The sequence below is a fragment of the Sus scrofa genome, chromosome 7 (assembly GCF_000003025.6).
Source record: "Sus scrofa isolate TJ Tabasco breed Duroc chromosome 7, Sscrofa11.1, whole genome shotgun sequence".
NCBI classification, from domain to species: Eukaryota; Metazoa; Chordata; class Mammalia; order Artiodactyla; family Suidae; genus Sus; species Sus scrofa.
The window spans coordinates 81,255,711-81,272,601 of NC_010449.5; the positions used below are offsets into that span (position 1 = coordinate 81,255,711).

General features: G+C 41.2%; 1 protein-coding gene across 1 annotated transcript; it reads left to right on the plus strand.

Annotated features, from left to right (window-relative positions):
• Nucleotides 2,820-14,727, plus strand: LOC100518318 (transmembrane and coiled-coil domain-containing protein 5B-like). Its single transcript, XM_021100020.1, has 11 exons — nt 2,820-2,854; nt 3,545-3,694; nt 4,048-4,165; nt 4,509-4,559; nt 5,136-5,204; nt 6,496-6,552; nt 7,040-7,099; nt 7,956-8,020; nt 12,517-12,592; nt 12,861-12,904; nt 14,220-14,727. Exons 1-11 carry the CDS (start codon nt 2,820-2,822, stop codon nt 14,416-14,418), a joined length of 924 nt encoding a protein of 307 aa, XP_020955679.1. The 3' UTR covers nt 14,419-14,727.

The window sequence follows — 16,891 nt, forward strand, 5'->3', positions numbered from 1 at the left end:
TCAAAGAAAGATGTAACATAGGAAAGAGTGAAGAGCCATCAGAGAAGAACATAGGCTTAGGACGGTTGATGGAGATGGAGCCTGGAGGAACTTCCCCAAGGCAAAGGATGGAGAGGAAACTAATTGTGGATCATCCTCCTGAGGGATGTGGCCCTCTGTTGAGAATTCTCCTATGGGGCACTGTTCTGCTAATGAGAGTATGCAGGTGAGCATCTCGCAGGTGAGCATCTCCCAGGTGAGTTGGAAGGAAAGGGAGAATCATGCCTGTTCTAGATAAAGGGAGTGGAATGAGTCATTCATTCATTCTAAAAACATTCAGCATATGCCATATGCAAAAGTAGTATCAGACAGAAAAATGAAACATCCTTTTTGTTGGAGAATGGATGAGAATTCAGTATTTATACATGCCACACATTATGTTAGGAGCTTTACATATCTTAGTTCATTTAATCTCTACCACAACTTTGTGAAGCAGCTTCAATGCCTACCTCATAGGCCAGGAGACCTGAGCTCAGCAAGATTATGCATCTTGCCCAAGGTAACACAACTACAAAGGGCCAGTTTAGAATGAAACTCAGGTGCTTTTTGTATCTAACCCAGCCTACTTCCACTCTACGTTTTCAGGGTCCTTCCCAGGAATAACTGCAGGAGGCATCATTCCCATTGAATTCTGTAAATGGTGCTCCTGGAGCATAACTGGGGAGGGAGATCAAAATGGCTTTGATTAGAACACAGTCTTTCAAGAAGTTTATAGGCTGATTGTGGAATGAAGACCAGTGTGGGCACATTTCTAAAAACAACGTAAAATAACAAGGAAAACAGTACTTGGAGGTATTAATTCCACCAGGATTTAGCATGTGGTATCTCAGAAAGTATAGACGTGGCATCAGCTGAGCTGAGAAGAATCGGTAGGACTACAATGATAATTGTTGCATGGGAGAGGTATTTTCCCGGAAAGACAGTGGTATGTTTTATAAGACATTTCCAAGGACTTGAGACTAGAATAATTTAGCTGGAAAAGATGAGACTTTTATCATGGAGAAGTGAGTTGAGTGGAAGGGGTAGAAATGGAAGATTTGAAGACCAAGTACACACCTTTATTGATATCTCGCCAATTCTGTATCCTGCCTCATTTTCTCCATCAGCACAAAGAGAAATCTAGAACTGGACAGTAGAGTTACACTGGTATGTAAAATCATATCTACTCTTCCAGTAATTTAAGACCTCGAAAATGAGGAAGGAACTCTGAAGGAGTGGGCAGCAGAGCTGGGTCTCTGAACATGATGCTCTCTTTCCTCCTTCCTGCTAGACCTCCACATACTTCCCCATCTTTGAAATGTCAGACCTTTCCTTTCCAGTGACTTGTTAGTGTCTCTTCAGGGAGTATAAAGAAGTTTGTGTCATAGCTCCAAAAGTCCAGCTTTGTGAGAATGAGGGCTTTCTTGGCTCATAGATATGACATCTCTCAGGTTCTTCTTGGCCTCCTCTCAGACGTTCCTACCCTAAACCTGTGGGATGCATTGAGGAGAGGTGCATGGTTTGGATTTGGGTGCAGCCATTTACACACATACCACACAGAGATTGTGAAGGAAATGAGAGTGATATTAACACTGCTAGACCTACAGATTTGGAAAAATGAAGGAATGTATTCCAGAGAGCTGATTGCTGTTTCAGAACTGGTTTAAACTGTGTCCAGAAATGTGTTCCATCGATCTTATTGCTCTTTAGGAAGAGAATGAGACTGTCCCAAAGTACTGAACTCTGCTCCCACTCTTCCTACAGGGATGATGACGAGTGGCTTCCACCCCAGCTACTCCTACCCACTATGACATGTTGCCCCACCCTGCTGGAGATGACAGGTCCAGCTATATGTGGGGCATTCAATCATCAAGGAGATACATTTTCTGAAAGCTCTGACATTCAGTTGGACATCTCGGTTGGAGAAAAAGAAATCTCTGTTGGGATGAGAAGGGTGAGCTCAAAAGGCATAATCATGGGCTGGGGTATCTTATGCGTGAAGAGTAGAAAGAAAAGGAAGACACAGGGAGAGCTATGGAAGGAGAAGAAGGGAGAAGAAGAAATTAAAAGGGGAATTAAAACAAAAAAAGCTTCAAAGAAAAGAGGAAGGAAGAGAAGGTGGAATGTGAATGGAGATTTTGGTGTACTTTTCTTAGATTGGTTTCAGTCCTGAACTTTACTTTTGGTGCAATAGAACAGATAACATCCCTGAGAACCCAATTTTTTTTTTCCTTTCAGTAGTTCTATCCTATTGTCCATGATGCTGTTTCTGCTCCTATTTCAGGATCAACCCAGCAGTAATATGTAGATTTTGTTAAAAAGGAGGATGGCTAAAGACCAATAAAAAAATCAGACAGCCAACTTTTTTGTACCTTCTGACTGTTCTATTAGTCTTTTCCCTTGTCTTCCTGAATATCAGGGTGAGAAATGATCTCTCAGTGAGTTCGCCAACAGACATAAACTTGAGTACTCCCAGCACTATACCTGTGACCAGACAAATGCAGGCGAGAAAAGGGAAAGGTAGCTAAAGTGTGAAAAATTGCGAAAACAAAAATATTCCTGTATTCCAGTGGGATTCCTTTACGACATTCATTTAATCGATATGATCTGGCTTATTGAAATTAAGCAAAATATTGCAACTGATTCTGGAATATGAGTAGGCCTGGGAGCCTGGGTTTCTTCTTGGCTCTGTCTTGCCTGGTCAAAATTTTCCCTGTTCCTTCCTGGGTCAAGACTGTATTGGAAACTAGAGACTTCACTTCCATAACACATGTTTGTATTAACACCTTAGGAGACCTACAATGGAAGAAGTTGGACAGGACCCATTGGATGATGTGTAAGGAATAAGAATGAGGAACTAGGCCGGGAAGTGTCAACTACAATCCCATAAGGAAGAAAACCTTGACTACACAGGACTTTATCTCCTCAAGCCCAGAAGTCTTCCTAGGGAGAAAAGAGTTTGTTTTCAGTTCTTTTGGACTTTATCATACCATAAGTGGGGTTTTTCAGAGACAACTAATATCCCCCAAAGCAAATCAGTCTTATTTGGGGAAAAGATCCACCCCTGTCCCTTTTTCCCAGCCAGCCTATGCACCTACCTGACTAGGGTGAAATGTATTCAACATAACAAACTCCTTAGGAGACTTCAACAAAAGGAGACTGAAGAAAGTCCTCTCGCTTGCAGATATTTAAGTGCTTTATAGGTGTGGCTTGGAATCTACATACTCCATATAAAATTTTTAAAAACAAATAATTTTGGAGTATAACTACTCATATGGAAAAGATATTTTTTGTCTGATAAAAGATTTGTGTTTTAATGGATTCTATTTACCATATTTAAAATTGAAATGTGATTTGACTCCACAAATTTACTTAATGCAAAACACTGTAAAAATCAATTTATCATGGAAAATGATAATGCAGAGGTGGTTAGGCATAGTAACAACAGAAGATGGAGGAATAAATGAGATGACAGCTCATATGTTTCTCTGTCCTGAGTGTGGTAATGAAGATGATTTTCCTGCAGGCAGGAGATGATGGAAATACCGAAATTAGAAGTCACAAAACAAAACCTTGACTACTTGAACTCAGACCTTGAAAAGGACCTGCAGAGACTGGATGAGGCAAATCAGGTCCTTATCAAAAAAATTCAAGAGAGAGAAGAAACTATTCAAAGGTCAGGTTTTGCAGTTGGTGGGGGAAGGGCTTCTCATCTGAACTTCCTTTGGGGTGGAGAGAGGTTGGAAGGAAGGTTTACTTCTTTGTCCATGAATCTGGGCATTATTCAAATCCTGAAACATAAACAGTGGTGCCCTTAAAAGGTTTATGTACAGATTTTTGCACTTAATTACATGTTGCATTGACATCATATTATGCACAGATTTTTGCACGAAAGTACACATTCGGTTGACATTTTATTGCCACTGCATCAGGTAGTCACTCTGCCCCTTGAGACCTTGGCAGTGGCTTCCCACCTGGGGCCCTGGCAGCTTCCTTAAGTCTGAACCACACCTGGGTTCTATTTTTCAGTCTGGAAAGAGAGATTAACCTGTCAGCAGGACAAGCCAGAGAGAGTGAGGAGCTGAACAACATCACATCTGAGACAGAGGAAGCCCTGAGGGATCTGGAACTGGAGACGGCAAAGCTGGTAAGGAGACGCCTAGAACAGGACAGTCTGATGCATTTTGCTCTCAGCCTGCTGCTCTCTTGCCCAGGGGACCATCATTGCAGTTCATTGCTGTGTCTGTGGAAATCACAGCTGTTTAAGGGAGTGCTTTGGGAATAATACGCACTTGGAACAGGGCGGGGTGTGTGTGTGTGTGTGTGTGTGTGTGAAGCCTGGGCTCAGTCCTCAGACCCCCTCTGTGGGGCCCCGTGCACTTTTCCCAATTGGTACCCCCATCCCCCAGATGGGATTGCAGTGGCCTGGTGAGTGGGAGGGTATGGGAGCAAAGTGGAGTTTATTTCCTTTACCTCATTCTTTTCCCCAGGAAAGGAATAAGGAGATCCTACGAAAGAATGTGATGGAGGTTCAGAAGAAGGTAAGATGAGCCCTAGATCTTCAGGGAGAGGTCCCAGGATAAGCCCACCCTTGAAAGGAGGCTCATTTCTTAGGAATCCCAACAGAGTCAGCATCTTCCTGGATTCCCAGGTCAGACCGACAGGAGGAGGAACAACGGGCAAAGTGGGTGTGCTCCCTCTGGACTCTGCTGTCTGAATCTCTTAGAACAGGCTCTGATTAATTGATATCATCATTTGTCCTCTGGGAATTACAGATCTGGGCTGGGAAAGCTGAGGACTGTGAAGGGAGAGATTTGTCCCTCCCTCCCCCAACTACTCTGCCCCGGTTTATTGTTCTTTCTTCTCACCTCACCTTCCTCGCCTCCTTGTGCCACACAAGTTTTCATGGCCTATGGGGACAAAAAGGTCTCTCCGGCTGGCCTGGTGTCAGGCAGCTTCCATAGAAAGGAGATGCTTTCCTGTCAAGCGTCTATCTGGAATCTGAATTAATTAACCACCACTCTGCCGTCCTCAGACCTTCAAGGCTGACTCTATCCAAGCTTTCACATCTGCATGCCTTACTGAGTGTTTTTATAATTTGGGGGATGGCATTTCAGATTTCCAGGAGATTTAAGAATGTTGGCCTTGATAAAGAAGCCCTAAAGCAGATGTTGGCAGAGTTGAAGGTGAGTAGGAAAGCAAAGCTACAGATTTTCTGGGAGAGGTGTCAATTGTGAGTTTGGGGTAGAATGGCTCTCAAGGTCTCCCCCAGGCTAGATATGTCTGTGTGCTTATGGAGGGGAGCCAATGTCCTCTGTTCTCTATTCTCTACCCCCTGACCTGGGCGATATTCATAACTTATTAGTCACACCGGTAGCAGAGATGACTGCAATGGTGCCAAAGTGACGAGAATTGTCCCAGAGAACTCATCATCCATTAGTCAATAGAACACATTCTGAATGCTCATCAGGATATGCCCTCATGAAACATGATCTAAATAGCACACAAACACACATAGTCAAGGAGGAAGAGAATACTATCTTCCATAACCACACAGGGATAAGTCAACAATTGTATCTGATTTTCCAATCCATGGCTTATAGACCAAGGAAGTTTTATTTTTTAAAAATTTTAACTTTTTCTTCAGCTAGAAGGTAAATCCAATGAGGGCATGAATTTTTGTCTCTGTTGTTCACTCCTATTTCTCTAGTGCCTAGAATAGCATCTGGCATATAGTAGTAGCTCAATAAATGATTGTTGAATGAATAAATGAATGAATTGCATGCCCAGGAGGGCAGAAATCCTGCTGAGAAGCTCTTGCAGCTTTATGTGGCCACTATGGCAATTTGGCTGAACCCACCATGCCAGAGCCCTCCTGTCCTGTTTTTCTCTGGAAAAGAGGCAGGAGATTTCTTTTTTACTCTGTGCATCAGGGGGCATGTGGGTGCACCCTGTGACATACAAGAGGGAGGAAGGGGCTGGTGCTTTGGTTGTTAGGACTGGAAGAAGGATTATTAGGTCCACAGATTGGGCAGTTAGATGACCAAAGCTTAAACATCAGCTCTGCCACTGTGTAATGTTAAACAAGTTATTCACTTAACCTCTCCTTGCCTTTGTCTCCCCACCTGCAAAATGGGGACAATAATAGTGCCCACTCCAGACTATCATAGCCTGCCTCACAATATAATAGCTATTATTGGCCATATGAACTTTACCTATTTTCTTGCCTCAAAAGAGTGCCATTGCAGTTCCCACTGTGGTGTAGTGGATTAAGAATCAGACTGCAGTGGACAGGGTCACTGTGGAGGTGAGGGTTCGATCCTTGGCCTGCAACAGGGAGTTAAAGGATCTGGCAATGTTGCAGCTGTGGGGTAGGTTGCAGCTGTGGCTTGGATTTAATCCCTGGGCTGGGAACCTCTGTATGCCACTGGTATAGCCATTTTACTAACTTCTGCTGCCACTCACTGTCTTCCACAGGTGAAACTTCAAAAGTCAACAGAGTCCTGTGCAAATCAAGAGAAGGAACTGGTCAAGGTAGAGGCAGTATCTCCCCCCATGGAGGGTCTGTTCAGGATACAACTGGGAGAGAACCCCAAAGACCTTAGAAACAGAACAGGTTGAGGCATGGGAGGGGTAGGTATAAGAACATCTGGCAGATGAATCTCTGATTCATCTGCAGGTGAAGGGAAAGGATGCTTATTAAGTACAGGCCTTGCTATTTCCTCAACACCTTCTGCCTCAAATACTCAAATACTATTGCTGAAACCCAAACCTAAGTGCCCTGAAACATCTCCTGTTGTCTCACCTGAGAGGCACATGAGAACCCGGGCAAATAACTTCCTTAGCTTAAAATTAGACCCTGGCCATGAATGATGAGATCATTGCTTTGTGATGTGGTTTCTTTGTTCTTGAGTAAGAAGTTGCTAGGTAACCAGCCAAACGTCCAATGTGCCAGTTGGCAGCAGCCAAGGCTTTGCTGTGATTTAATCCATGAAATCTGTTAATTCTTCTTCCTTTCTAGATAGAGAGTGACTATCAATCTGTGTATCAGCTCTGTGAGGACCAGGCCCACTACATAAAGGTACACTGCCTCTGGAGGAAAGTCAGAGTACAGTATCGGCAGAATTTCTCCAAGGTCATGGGCTCTTGATTTCTCATTAAGGCTAACATTTGCCACTGGGGAATATGCCATTTATATAACAGCAACAATAAAATGGATCTATGCTAAATATGTACTTTGTGCTAGGCACTGGCGTATATAGAATTTTATTTTTTAAAATGATTTTTATTGGAGTTCCCATTGTGGCACAGCAGAAGTGAATCCGACTAGGAACCATGAGGTTGCCGGTTCCATCCCTGCCATGAGCTGGGTGTAGGTCGCGGACACAGCTTGGATCCTGTGTGGCTGTGGCTGTGGGGTAGGCCAGCAGCTGTAGCTCCAATTTGACCCCTAGCCTGGGAACCTCCATATGCTGCAAATGTGGCCCTAAAAAGAAAAAAAAAATGGTTTTCATTTTTTTCCATTATAGTTGGTTTACATATGTATAGTATTTTAAAACACACATCATATAGTATTTTTCTCAGTCAGTTTGCTTAATAACTCCTTGGGGGTCATTTGTTATGATCAAGAGGACACATGTTAAAGAAGTTTGGTTACTTGCTCTGAAAATGCAGCTAGTAAGTGTGAGATCTAGGATTTGAACACAAGCAGGACCCAAAGAGAGAATTCCTTTTTCTTTTTTACCATATGTATCCATCTAGTGCCTGATATCTCCCAATTTTTCTTAGAACACTGTCCTACTGTGTGTGCACATTCATGAATGTACTATTTGGAATATTCACGGTTAGTCTTAGGAGACTCTTTCATCAATGATACAGTAATGAAATATATGGAAATTCTTGGTTATGATCAAAATTTCTTTTATTTCCATGGGAAGAAATACCAGGAAATTCTGAGGCAGATGGAGAAGGAAAAGGAGGTGCTCCTTCTTGAAAAAGAAGTGTAAGTTTGGGAAAATGAACTAGTTGATGGACTGTGGTGACAAGCCCTGGGTGGTCTTTGAAGGGCAGATTTCTTCTCAAACCAGTTTGTGTCACTAAATGGTTCCCAACAAGTTAGTCCTGTCGACTTCTGTTCCATGTTCTGTACTGGAACATTATCAACATCCAGGCTTATCTCTTGCCTTTCTCAGCACCTGATGTTTAAAAGGTCTCTTTTTGAATGTTCTTTTTTTTCATGGGTCCTAAGTTGAGTGGTATTCTTGAAAATTGACTGTGCTAACCCCTTTCCCAGCACATGGTGAATCCACCACACTGACTGGAGGCCCCAGCAGTACCCAGTTATGTACACTTTGTATCCATAGACTTGTGTGGTTTAGGACCTGACACACTTTCTTTTGTTTTTACTTTTTGTGTTGTGTAGTATGTTGCTAATATACATAGAGTGCAAAAATCTTAAGGGATGTGTTAACACCACTGAGATCGAGATATAGACCATTCTGAGTATCCCAAAAGATTCCCTTATGTCCTTTTCTCAGTCAATATTCCCTGCAAAGGCAACCATGATTCTGAATTTTATCATTTATGTTTTGTTTTGTCTGATTTGGGACTTCACATAAATTCAATATGTCCTCTCACCTCTGGCTTTCACTGAGCTTCATCCACATTGCTGCATGGCCCTGTGGTTCATCCTTTTCATAGCTGTATGGTATTCCACTGTAGGAATACGGTAAAATCTATCACTTTTACCATTGATGAACATTTTGGTTATTTCCAGTTTGGGACTATTCAGCTAATGTGGGTCTAAACATTCTTGTGCATGTCTTTTGGTAGACATAGGCACTCATTTCTCTTATATGCCAAGGAGTGGAATTGCTAGAGTACACATTTGCTTGGCTTTACAAGACAAAAACAAACAATTTTCCAAAGTGCTGTACCAATATCTCCTTCCGTAAGAATCTCTGCTAGTTCTGGTTTTTCTATTTCCTCATTTTCATTTGATATTTACAGTCTTTTTTAATTTTAGCCACTATATTTTAGTGATATCTAAAATTAGTTTTAATAATGCATTTCATTACTGATTATTAAAGTAGTATATCTTTTTAAATGTTTATTGAAAATTCAGATACCCTCTTTTATAATATATCTTTTGCCTATATATTTTGGAGATTGTCAGTCTTTCTCTTATTAATTCCTAGGGGTTCCATACTTTTTTTTCATAAGGTCCTTTGTCAGATATAGATATTATAGTTATGGCTGTCTTTTTTTACTCTCTTAATAGAATATTTTGATAAACAACTACATAATTTTAAGGAAATCTAATCCATCAAATTTTTTTCTTTTCTTTTTAGGGCCATACCTTCAGCATATAGAGTTTCCTAGGCTAGGGCTCTAATTGTAGCTACAGTTGCCGGCCTATGCCACAGCCACAGCAACACAGGATCCAAGCCGTGTCTGCGATCTACACCACAGCTCATAGCAATGCCAGATCCTTAACCCACTGAGCAAGGTCAGGTATCAAACCCACAACCTTGGGGTTCCTGGTTGGATTTGTTTCTGTTGCGCCATGACAGGAACTCCCTTCTTTTCTTTTTCTTTTTTTTTTTTGTACATAACTTTCTTTAGGTCATGAAAGTATTGTCTTATACTTGCCCTTAGAACTTTTTGTTCATTTTACCTTTTATATTTAAGTTTATATTCATCTGGAATTTTTTTTCCTCCTGTGGTGTGAGTTAGAGATCAAGATTACTTTTTTTCTATGTTGATAGCCAATTGCTCAGCACTGTTTACTTAAAAGTCCATGCATTTTCAGTGGTGCCTTGTTTTATAAGTAACCACATATGTGTGAGTCTGTTTCTGGATACTTTTGTGTATGCCATCAGTCTATGCTTCTATGCTTGTGTTGGTACTACGCTTTTAATTCCTGTAGCTTTATAATTAGCCTTGATTTATTGTACCTTAAATTCTACAACTTTTTGTTGCTCTTTAAGTCAATCTTGGCTATTCTTGGCCTTTTGAATTTCCAAATATATTTTAAAATTAGTTTTCCAATTTCTACCAAAAAAAAAAAAGCCTTGCTTAGATTTTTATTGGAATAACATAGAATCTATAGATAAATTTTCAGGCTAATGAGTATCTAAGGACATTTTGTTCTCTAAGCCACAAATATTATTATCCCCCTGTGTATTTAGATCTTCTTTACTTTCTCATAAATATATTTTGTAGTTTTCTATAGAATGCTTGTGCATTTTTCATCATCATTCATCAGAGTTATTCCTAGGTATTTGATATGCATGTTTTTTTGGCTGTGCCTATGGCATGTAGAATTTCCCAGGCCAAGGATTGAACCCTTGGCACAGCAGTGACCCAAGATGCTTCAGTGGCATTATCAGGTCCTTAACCTCCTGCGCCACAACTCTTGATATTTTTGATGCTCTTATAAATAATGTACTTGTTAATTTCATTTTCTATAGATAGAATAGATTACTGATTACTGATAGTATATAGAAATACAATTGGTTTATAGATTCAGTTGGCCCTTGAACAACATGGGGGTTAGGGCTGTAAATCCCCTGAACAGTTGAAAGTGCATGTACTATTTTCTCTTCCTCAAAAACAAAGGAACTGATAAATGTCTCATCAAAGGGCAGGAAGCTGAAACAGCTTGGATGGACTCAGGACTCAAACCCTATTTCTTTTGATTCCACATATTGTGAACACAAACTTTTCTCCACATGTAAACATCTGTACAATGAAAATATTGTATATGTTGAAAAAAATCTACCTACAGTTCAAGCCTATGTTGTTCAAGGGTCAACTATGTTAAACTTGTATCATTGACCTTGCTAAATTCACTTATAATGATTTGTTTATAGATTCTTTAGATTTCCATCTATAAATAAAAAGTTGTATTTATACCTTTTTAATCTTTCTACTTTTCTTTTTCTTGCCTTATTGTACTAGCAAACACTTTTAGTACAATACTGACTAGAGAAGGTGAAAGTGGGCATCCTTGAGTTTCACTCAACTTAGTAGGGAAGTATTTTATATTTCATTAAATAGGGTGAGTTTCTTGTAAATAGATTAAAAAACTTCCCTTTTGAGTTTGTTGAGTTTTTTTTTATTACTATGAACATATTAAAGTTATATATTGAAAGCATCACTTCTTTTCCCCCTTGCAAATGTACCAGTGGCACTTCATGTTTAACAGGTCTCAAATTCCAACATATACTCCCCAGCACTGCATGACTAGTCCAATCTTTGCTCAACTCTTGAGGAATCTTCTACTTTCTGGGCTTTTTTGGAATCTTGAGCTACCCATGTAGAGCTTAGGAGCCAGCTATCACCTTGATAGGGAAGTTCATGCAAATATTTGACCTCATTTCTCTGTGGTTCCTTTCTTCCTTGGATTTTTCACCTTATGGTCTTAAACTCCAGCCTCTGTCTTTTCAGTCAATTGATCCTATGCTTGTTCCTTGGACTCTATTCCATGTACCACAAATTGACAAGTGCCCTTGGGGAAAAATCTTGGATGAGTGAGGAGGTTAGGTCACTTTAGTATGTTTTGTATCCCCTCATCTTCTGACTACATTCTTCAATGTATTCAAATGGCTGTTTTATGTATTTGGCCCAGTTTTTATAGTTGCTTATAGAGTTGGTCTAATCTTATATAAGCTATTCCATCATGGCCAAAACCTGGAGTCTGTAACACTGCTCTACTTGCTTCTCTATTTGATGATCACAAAAACATTCCCAAGCAAAGGCTAGTAAGTTTTCACTGGATCTGACTCTGACAGAAAACAGCTCTAAATTCCGAACAACAAAGCAAAACAAATGAATGAACAATCAGAAGGCACCAGAGAGTGAATAAAACCAGGCAGATTCCAGAGGTGGGTAGACACTTGGAAGAAGGGAAAGGCAAAGCGTGATTTCCCCATTTTATCACGTCTAGCCTGAGGGCAAGCTAAACTGAATGTTTGAAATTCAACTAAAATACTTGGAGAAAACTTACAGTCTTTCTGGGATGAAAACAGAAGGCAGACTTCAGGATAGTCAAACTGCTGTTGGATAAAAAAACAACAACAAAAAACAAGAGTGCCAGAGATGGAGAGGCTCAAATTTTGTCTAAACTCCACCCAAATCACAATCTGACCTTGAAAATCATGAGTGCCCAGGTCAGTCTGGAACAGCCCAGCTGAGGATATCATACCTGAGCTGAGGTTTGAACTGCCACCAGGAGAGAGGCTTTTCATAGTGGGAATTTTAACATCAGGGTTGCATTCCAGTTATTCTTCATTGATCATCTTTTCTCTGGAGAATGGATTACATTTTCCTGCTTCTTTGTATGTTAGCAAATTATGAATTTTGAATATTGAGCATTGTGAATATTTTCAAGAATCTAGGAAATGAAACATAGATGCTGCATGACATAGAAAGGCACTTTTCCTCAGCCCCACAGATTATGTTACTTAATTCTTGGCTCTGATCTTTTTCACCCAGAATCAAAGCCCAGAACAACTCCTCCCAAACTGTGAAACCTGGGTCAATTCTGGTGGAGACCATCCAGAGCAACATGGTAAGTCTTCCTGGTCCCACATTGGAGTTTTCCTCTATCCCTTCCTCCTCTGGCTTCTTTCTTCTTGCCCCTCCCCCCTTCCCTTCTTTTCAATAACCCTAGAGTTAGGAGATAAGGAGAGACTCAGAATCTTGCTTCACATCCTGGCAGCTAGGAAGTGGCAGAGCCACTGACTTCTGAGTCTAAGCTCCTAGCTGCCCTGCTATACTGCCTCTCTTTGAGCATACGGACAGGGATATCCTGTGACTTTTTTTATTGCTTCCCACAGGAGAAGACCATCATTAAAAAACAGAAGAGAATCTTTTGGTACAGGTAGGTGGTAGAATCTTGTTTGTTTTTCCTTCTAGCCTAGGGTATATTCACTCTGTAGAAGTAACTTGATAAGAGCATCCAGAGTAAAGGTAAACACATCCACCAACCAGAAAATATCAGGCAGCCCCAGATTTTCCCCAACCCTTCCTTCCTTCTTTTCTCAAAGTCAGAATAATACAGGACTTGGTGGCTGGAGAAAGTGGCTATTTTTGAGAAGTTCAAGGTGAAGCTTTCAGATTACGATTCACTTTCAATTTCTATTCCTAGAACCCTTACTTGGGCCCATTTCTATTTTTTATATCCAGAACCTGATAATCTGCTTTCCTCTTCGCCAGAAAGAAAGTTTCAGGGTGCATTAATTTTCTTAGTTCTTTTACTGCAGGCTTTAAAATTTCAGAAAAAAATTTGAACTCTCTGTGCCTTTTCTTTTTTAATTTTTGAAATGAGGAGACTAACTCTGAAATGTTCTGTGTGGCACTTCAACAAAAAGCTTCAGTTTATAACATTTCAGAATAGTTAAAGACAAAGTGCTTTTTTTTTTTTTTTTTTTTTTTTTTTTGGCTGCACCTGAGGCATATGGAAGTTCCTGGGCTACGATGGAATCTAAGCCACAACTGCGAGAAACACCACAGTTCTGGCAACTCCAGATCCTTAACCCACTGCACCACCAGGGATCCAACCTGCATCACCCCAGAGACAATGCTGGATCCTTAACCCACTTGCTAGGGTGGGAACTCCGAGACCGAAGTCTTATGCCAGTTTTCAGGGTGGAATTTTCTTGGGTGCACACAAGAAAACACACACATGTAATTATTCTTTGAATTGGTTTCTTTTGGCACCTGATGTTTAAAAACAACTGACCCTGATCATTTTATGTGGATGTTAATGTCGGAGATGGCTCCGACTCATTTCAAATTCCAGAACTGCTCGCTATGGTGAATCTGAAGAAGCCTACTGACCTTGAGACTTACACGTGTGATGGACGGTCGTAGATGTTTTCTGACAACCCCCAGAGACGTCTGCTTATATAGTACCTGGAAGCCTTCACTTTCTCTAACTCTTCTACGTGGACATCTATTCTGTTGGAGGGCTTAAATGTCAGGAGGGCTGCATTCGATTCCTCACCACCACGTCCATCTTTTCTGTCATTGCCTGTCCCCTCCCTTCGCCCTTTGTGTCTCCGATCCCCTCTTCTCCCTCAGGTTGGCCTGACGAAAGCACCTCACCTGTCCTTAATGAGTGTGATGTTCGCCTCCTGCTGTTGGATCTTGGTCTGTCTCTTTCCCCCAGGCTAACGATGCATGTCTCTTTGCAGGCATTTCAGGTGTCTTGTCTTCATGGTCATGATCTTCATGAAGCTGCTGGGTTATGTGCTTTTCTACCTGCAGTACATACACCCAGACCTCCTTGTGGATGCCCTGCCCTTGGTAATGAGCAGAGACACCTTGAAGAGGCTGAGGGACATCTTATTTCCCTTCCTCACTCTAGAGGTGGAAGAAGTTCTACCACATTAGTCTGGAGTGGCCTGGGGGTGTCATGCAGCACCTGAGTGGGTGGGAGGAGGGGCATGGCTGAGGCCCCAAGTGGGGGCTGGACCAGGAAGGAAGTGGGAGCTTTGACTCAGAGCTGCTGCTTGGACCCCAAACCTCTTCATTCCATCCCCTTCCCTCGCTTTCCCTCCAGAGTGTCTCTCTTTCAAATAAAAAATATGTTTGACCAGAGCTCACTGTGTTGGTGGTCTATGAAATTGGTCTATGGGTTCTTTAGGGAAGATAACACATTACCTTTCCTAAAGCTCTTTTATGAAGTTCCCTGGTGGTTCAGAGAGTTAAGGATCTGGCATTGTTGCTGCTGCAGCTCTGGCCACTACTGTGGTGCAGGTTAGATCCCTGGCTGTGGAACTTCCGCATGTGGCAGATGTGGCCAAAAAAAAAAACCACTTCTTTTATTTTATATTATTCTATGTCCTACAGGAGAGAGGTACCCTGAAAAGCCGACCTTTACATGTATACAAATAGTCATTCTCAATTGAGAAGAAAATTACCCTAAAACTCTAGGATTATAATAAATCCAAATCCTAATTCAAATTCCGTCTCTTCCATAACAACTCCTCCGATCCCTCCCACCCTGAGACAGTCCCACTTGCCTTCTTCCATATGCTGCCTGTGCTGTCTCTGGGCTTCCCACGCTGCCCTGCCCACTTCTGCCTGTAATGCCATTACTCTGTGTCTTGACGGCTGAGGGCTGGGCTTCTGACCCTTGATTGTATCATCCCACAGCGCCCCAAGCACGGTGTCTTCACAAGGATTCCTTAAAGAGTTTGTCATTCCCTTCCATGGTATCTGGAGTGTGACAGGTAGAACCATGAGCCTAGAATCTGCACTGTGAGAGCTCTTTCTTGCTGGTACAGCCAAAAGGGGATCGATGGTAGAAGCGAGGGAGGTAGAAAGATGTGGCACAAAACACAGTCGTGTGGCCAGCCAGTGGTGTCTATTGGGTGCCAAAGCTGAGCCGGGGAGGCACCTTCCTTGGGCAGTTCCTCCTGCACATTCCCGAGGCTCTTGCTTTCTGGTGGCTTTTCTCCTTTGATGGACCATTCTTGATGGTTTTAACTGAATTTCACTTGCACAGTAATGTTGGGGTGGAAGAGACACACTGAGTGTTTGCCTTGGCTGCAGACACATCTTTCCTACATTTTCTTTTCAGGGTCTGGGAATGGTCTCGGAAGGTTCCCCCAAAATAAAAACTGATCAACACTACCCTCTTGTGGCCAAATACAAGCTCTATTGCATTTCAGCAGGCTTCCTTTCAAAAGGCAGGAGTGTCATCAGCAAGTTGAAGCAGAAAGATGGATCTTGGACTATTTCTTGAGCTCAAATAAGTCCAATTAATTAATTCATTCATTCAACAAATATTGAACCTCTTCCTTGGCCAGGCAGTGTGTAGGTGCTGGGTTTATAAACGAAGCAAACAAAAATCTCTGCCCACATGGTAGTAAGTAGAGACAAGACAAAAATATCAGGTGACATTAGGTGATTCTAAAAGTTAGATGGTTTTTTTTTTTGCTATTGAGTTGTATAAGTTTAGAGATTAAGCCCTTGTTAGTTGCATCATTTGAAACTATTTTCTCCCATTCTCTAAGTTGTCTTTTTTGTTTGTTTCCTTTGCTGTGCAAAAGCTTGTCAGTTTGATTAGGTCCTATTTGTTTGTTTTTGCTTGTATTTCTGTTTCCTGTTTCCTGACTGACCTGAGAAAACATTTGTAAGGTTATGTTAGAGAATGTTTTGCCTATGTTCTCTTCTGGGGGTTTTATGTTGTCTTGTCTTATGTTTAAGTCTTTAAGCCATTTTGAGTTTATTTTTGTGCATGGCATGAGGGTGTGTTCTGGTTTCATTGATTTACATGAAGCTGTCCAGTTTTCCACTTCCTGAAAAGACTGTCTTTTTCCCATTTTGTATTCTCCTTTCCTTGAAATAGACACATGCACCCATATGTTCATTGCAGCACTATTCACAATAACCAAGACATGGAAACAACCTAAATGTCCATTGAAAGATGAATGGATTAAGAAGATGTGGTATATATACATACAATAGAATACTACTCAGCCATAAAAAGAACAAAATAATGCCATTTGCAGCAACATGGATGGAACTAGAGATTCTCATATTAAGTGAAATAAGTCAGAAAAAGAAAGACAAGTACCATGTGATATCACTTATATCAAGAATCTAACATATGGCACAAATGAAACTTTCCACAGAAAAGAAAATCATGGACTTGGAGAACAGACTTATGGTTGCCAAGAAGGGGGGTGCTGGGAGGGACTGGGAATTTGGGGTTAATAGATGCAAACTGTTGCCTTTGGAATGGATAAGCAATGAGATCCTGCTGTATAGCACTGGGAACTATATCTAGTCACTTATGATGGCAAATAAAGGAGGACAATGTGAGAAAAAGAATATATGTATGTGTGACTGGGTCTCT

Coding starts and splice junctions, on each gene's coding strand:
- LOC100518318 (XM_021100020.1), top strand. CDS start 2,820: ATGGAAGAAGTTGGACAGGACCCATTGGATGATGT. Junction 4,560..5,135: donor TGATGGAGGTTCAGAAGAAG/GTAAGATGAGCC, acceptor ATGGCATTTCAG/ATTTCCAGGAGATTTAAGAA. Junction 6,553..7,039: donor AAGAGAAGGAACTGGTCAAG/GTAGAGGCAGTA, acceptor CTTCCTTTCTAG/ATAGAGAGTGACTATCAATC.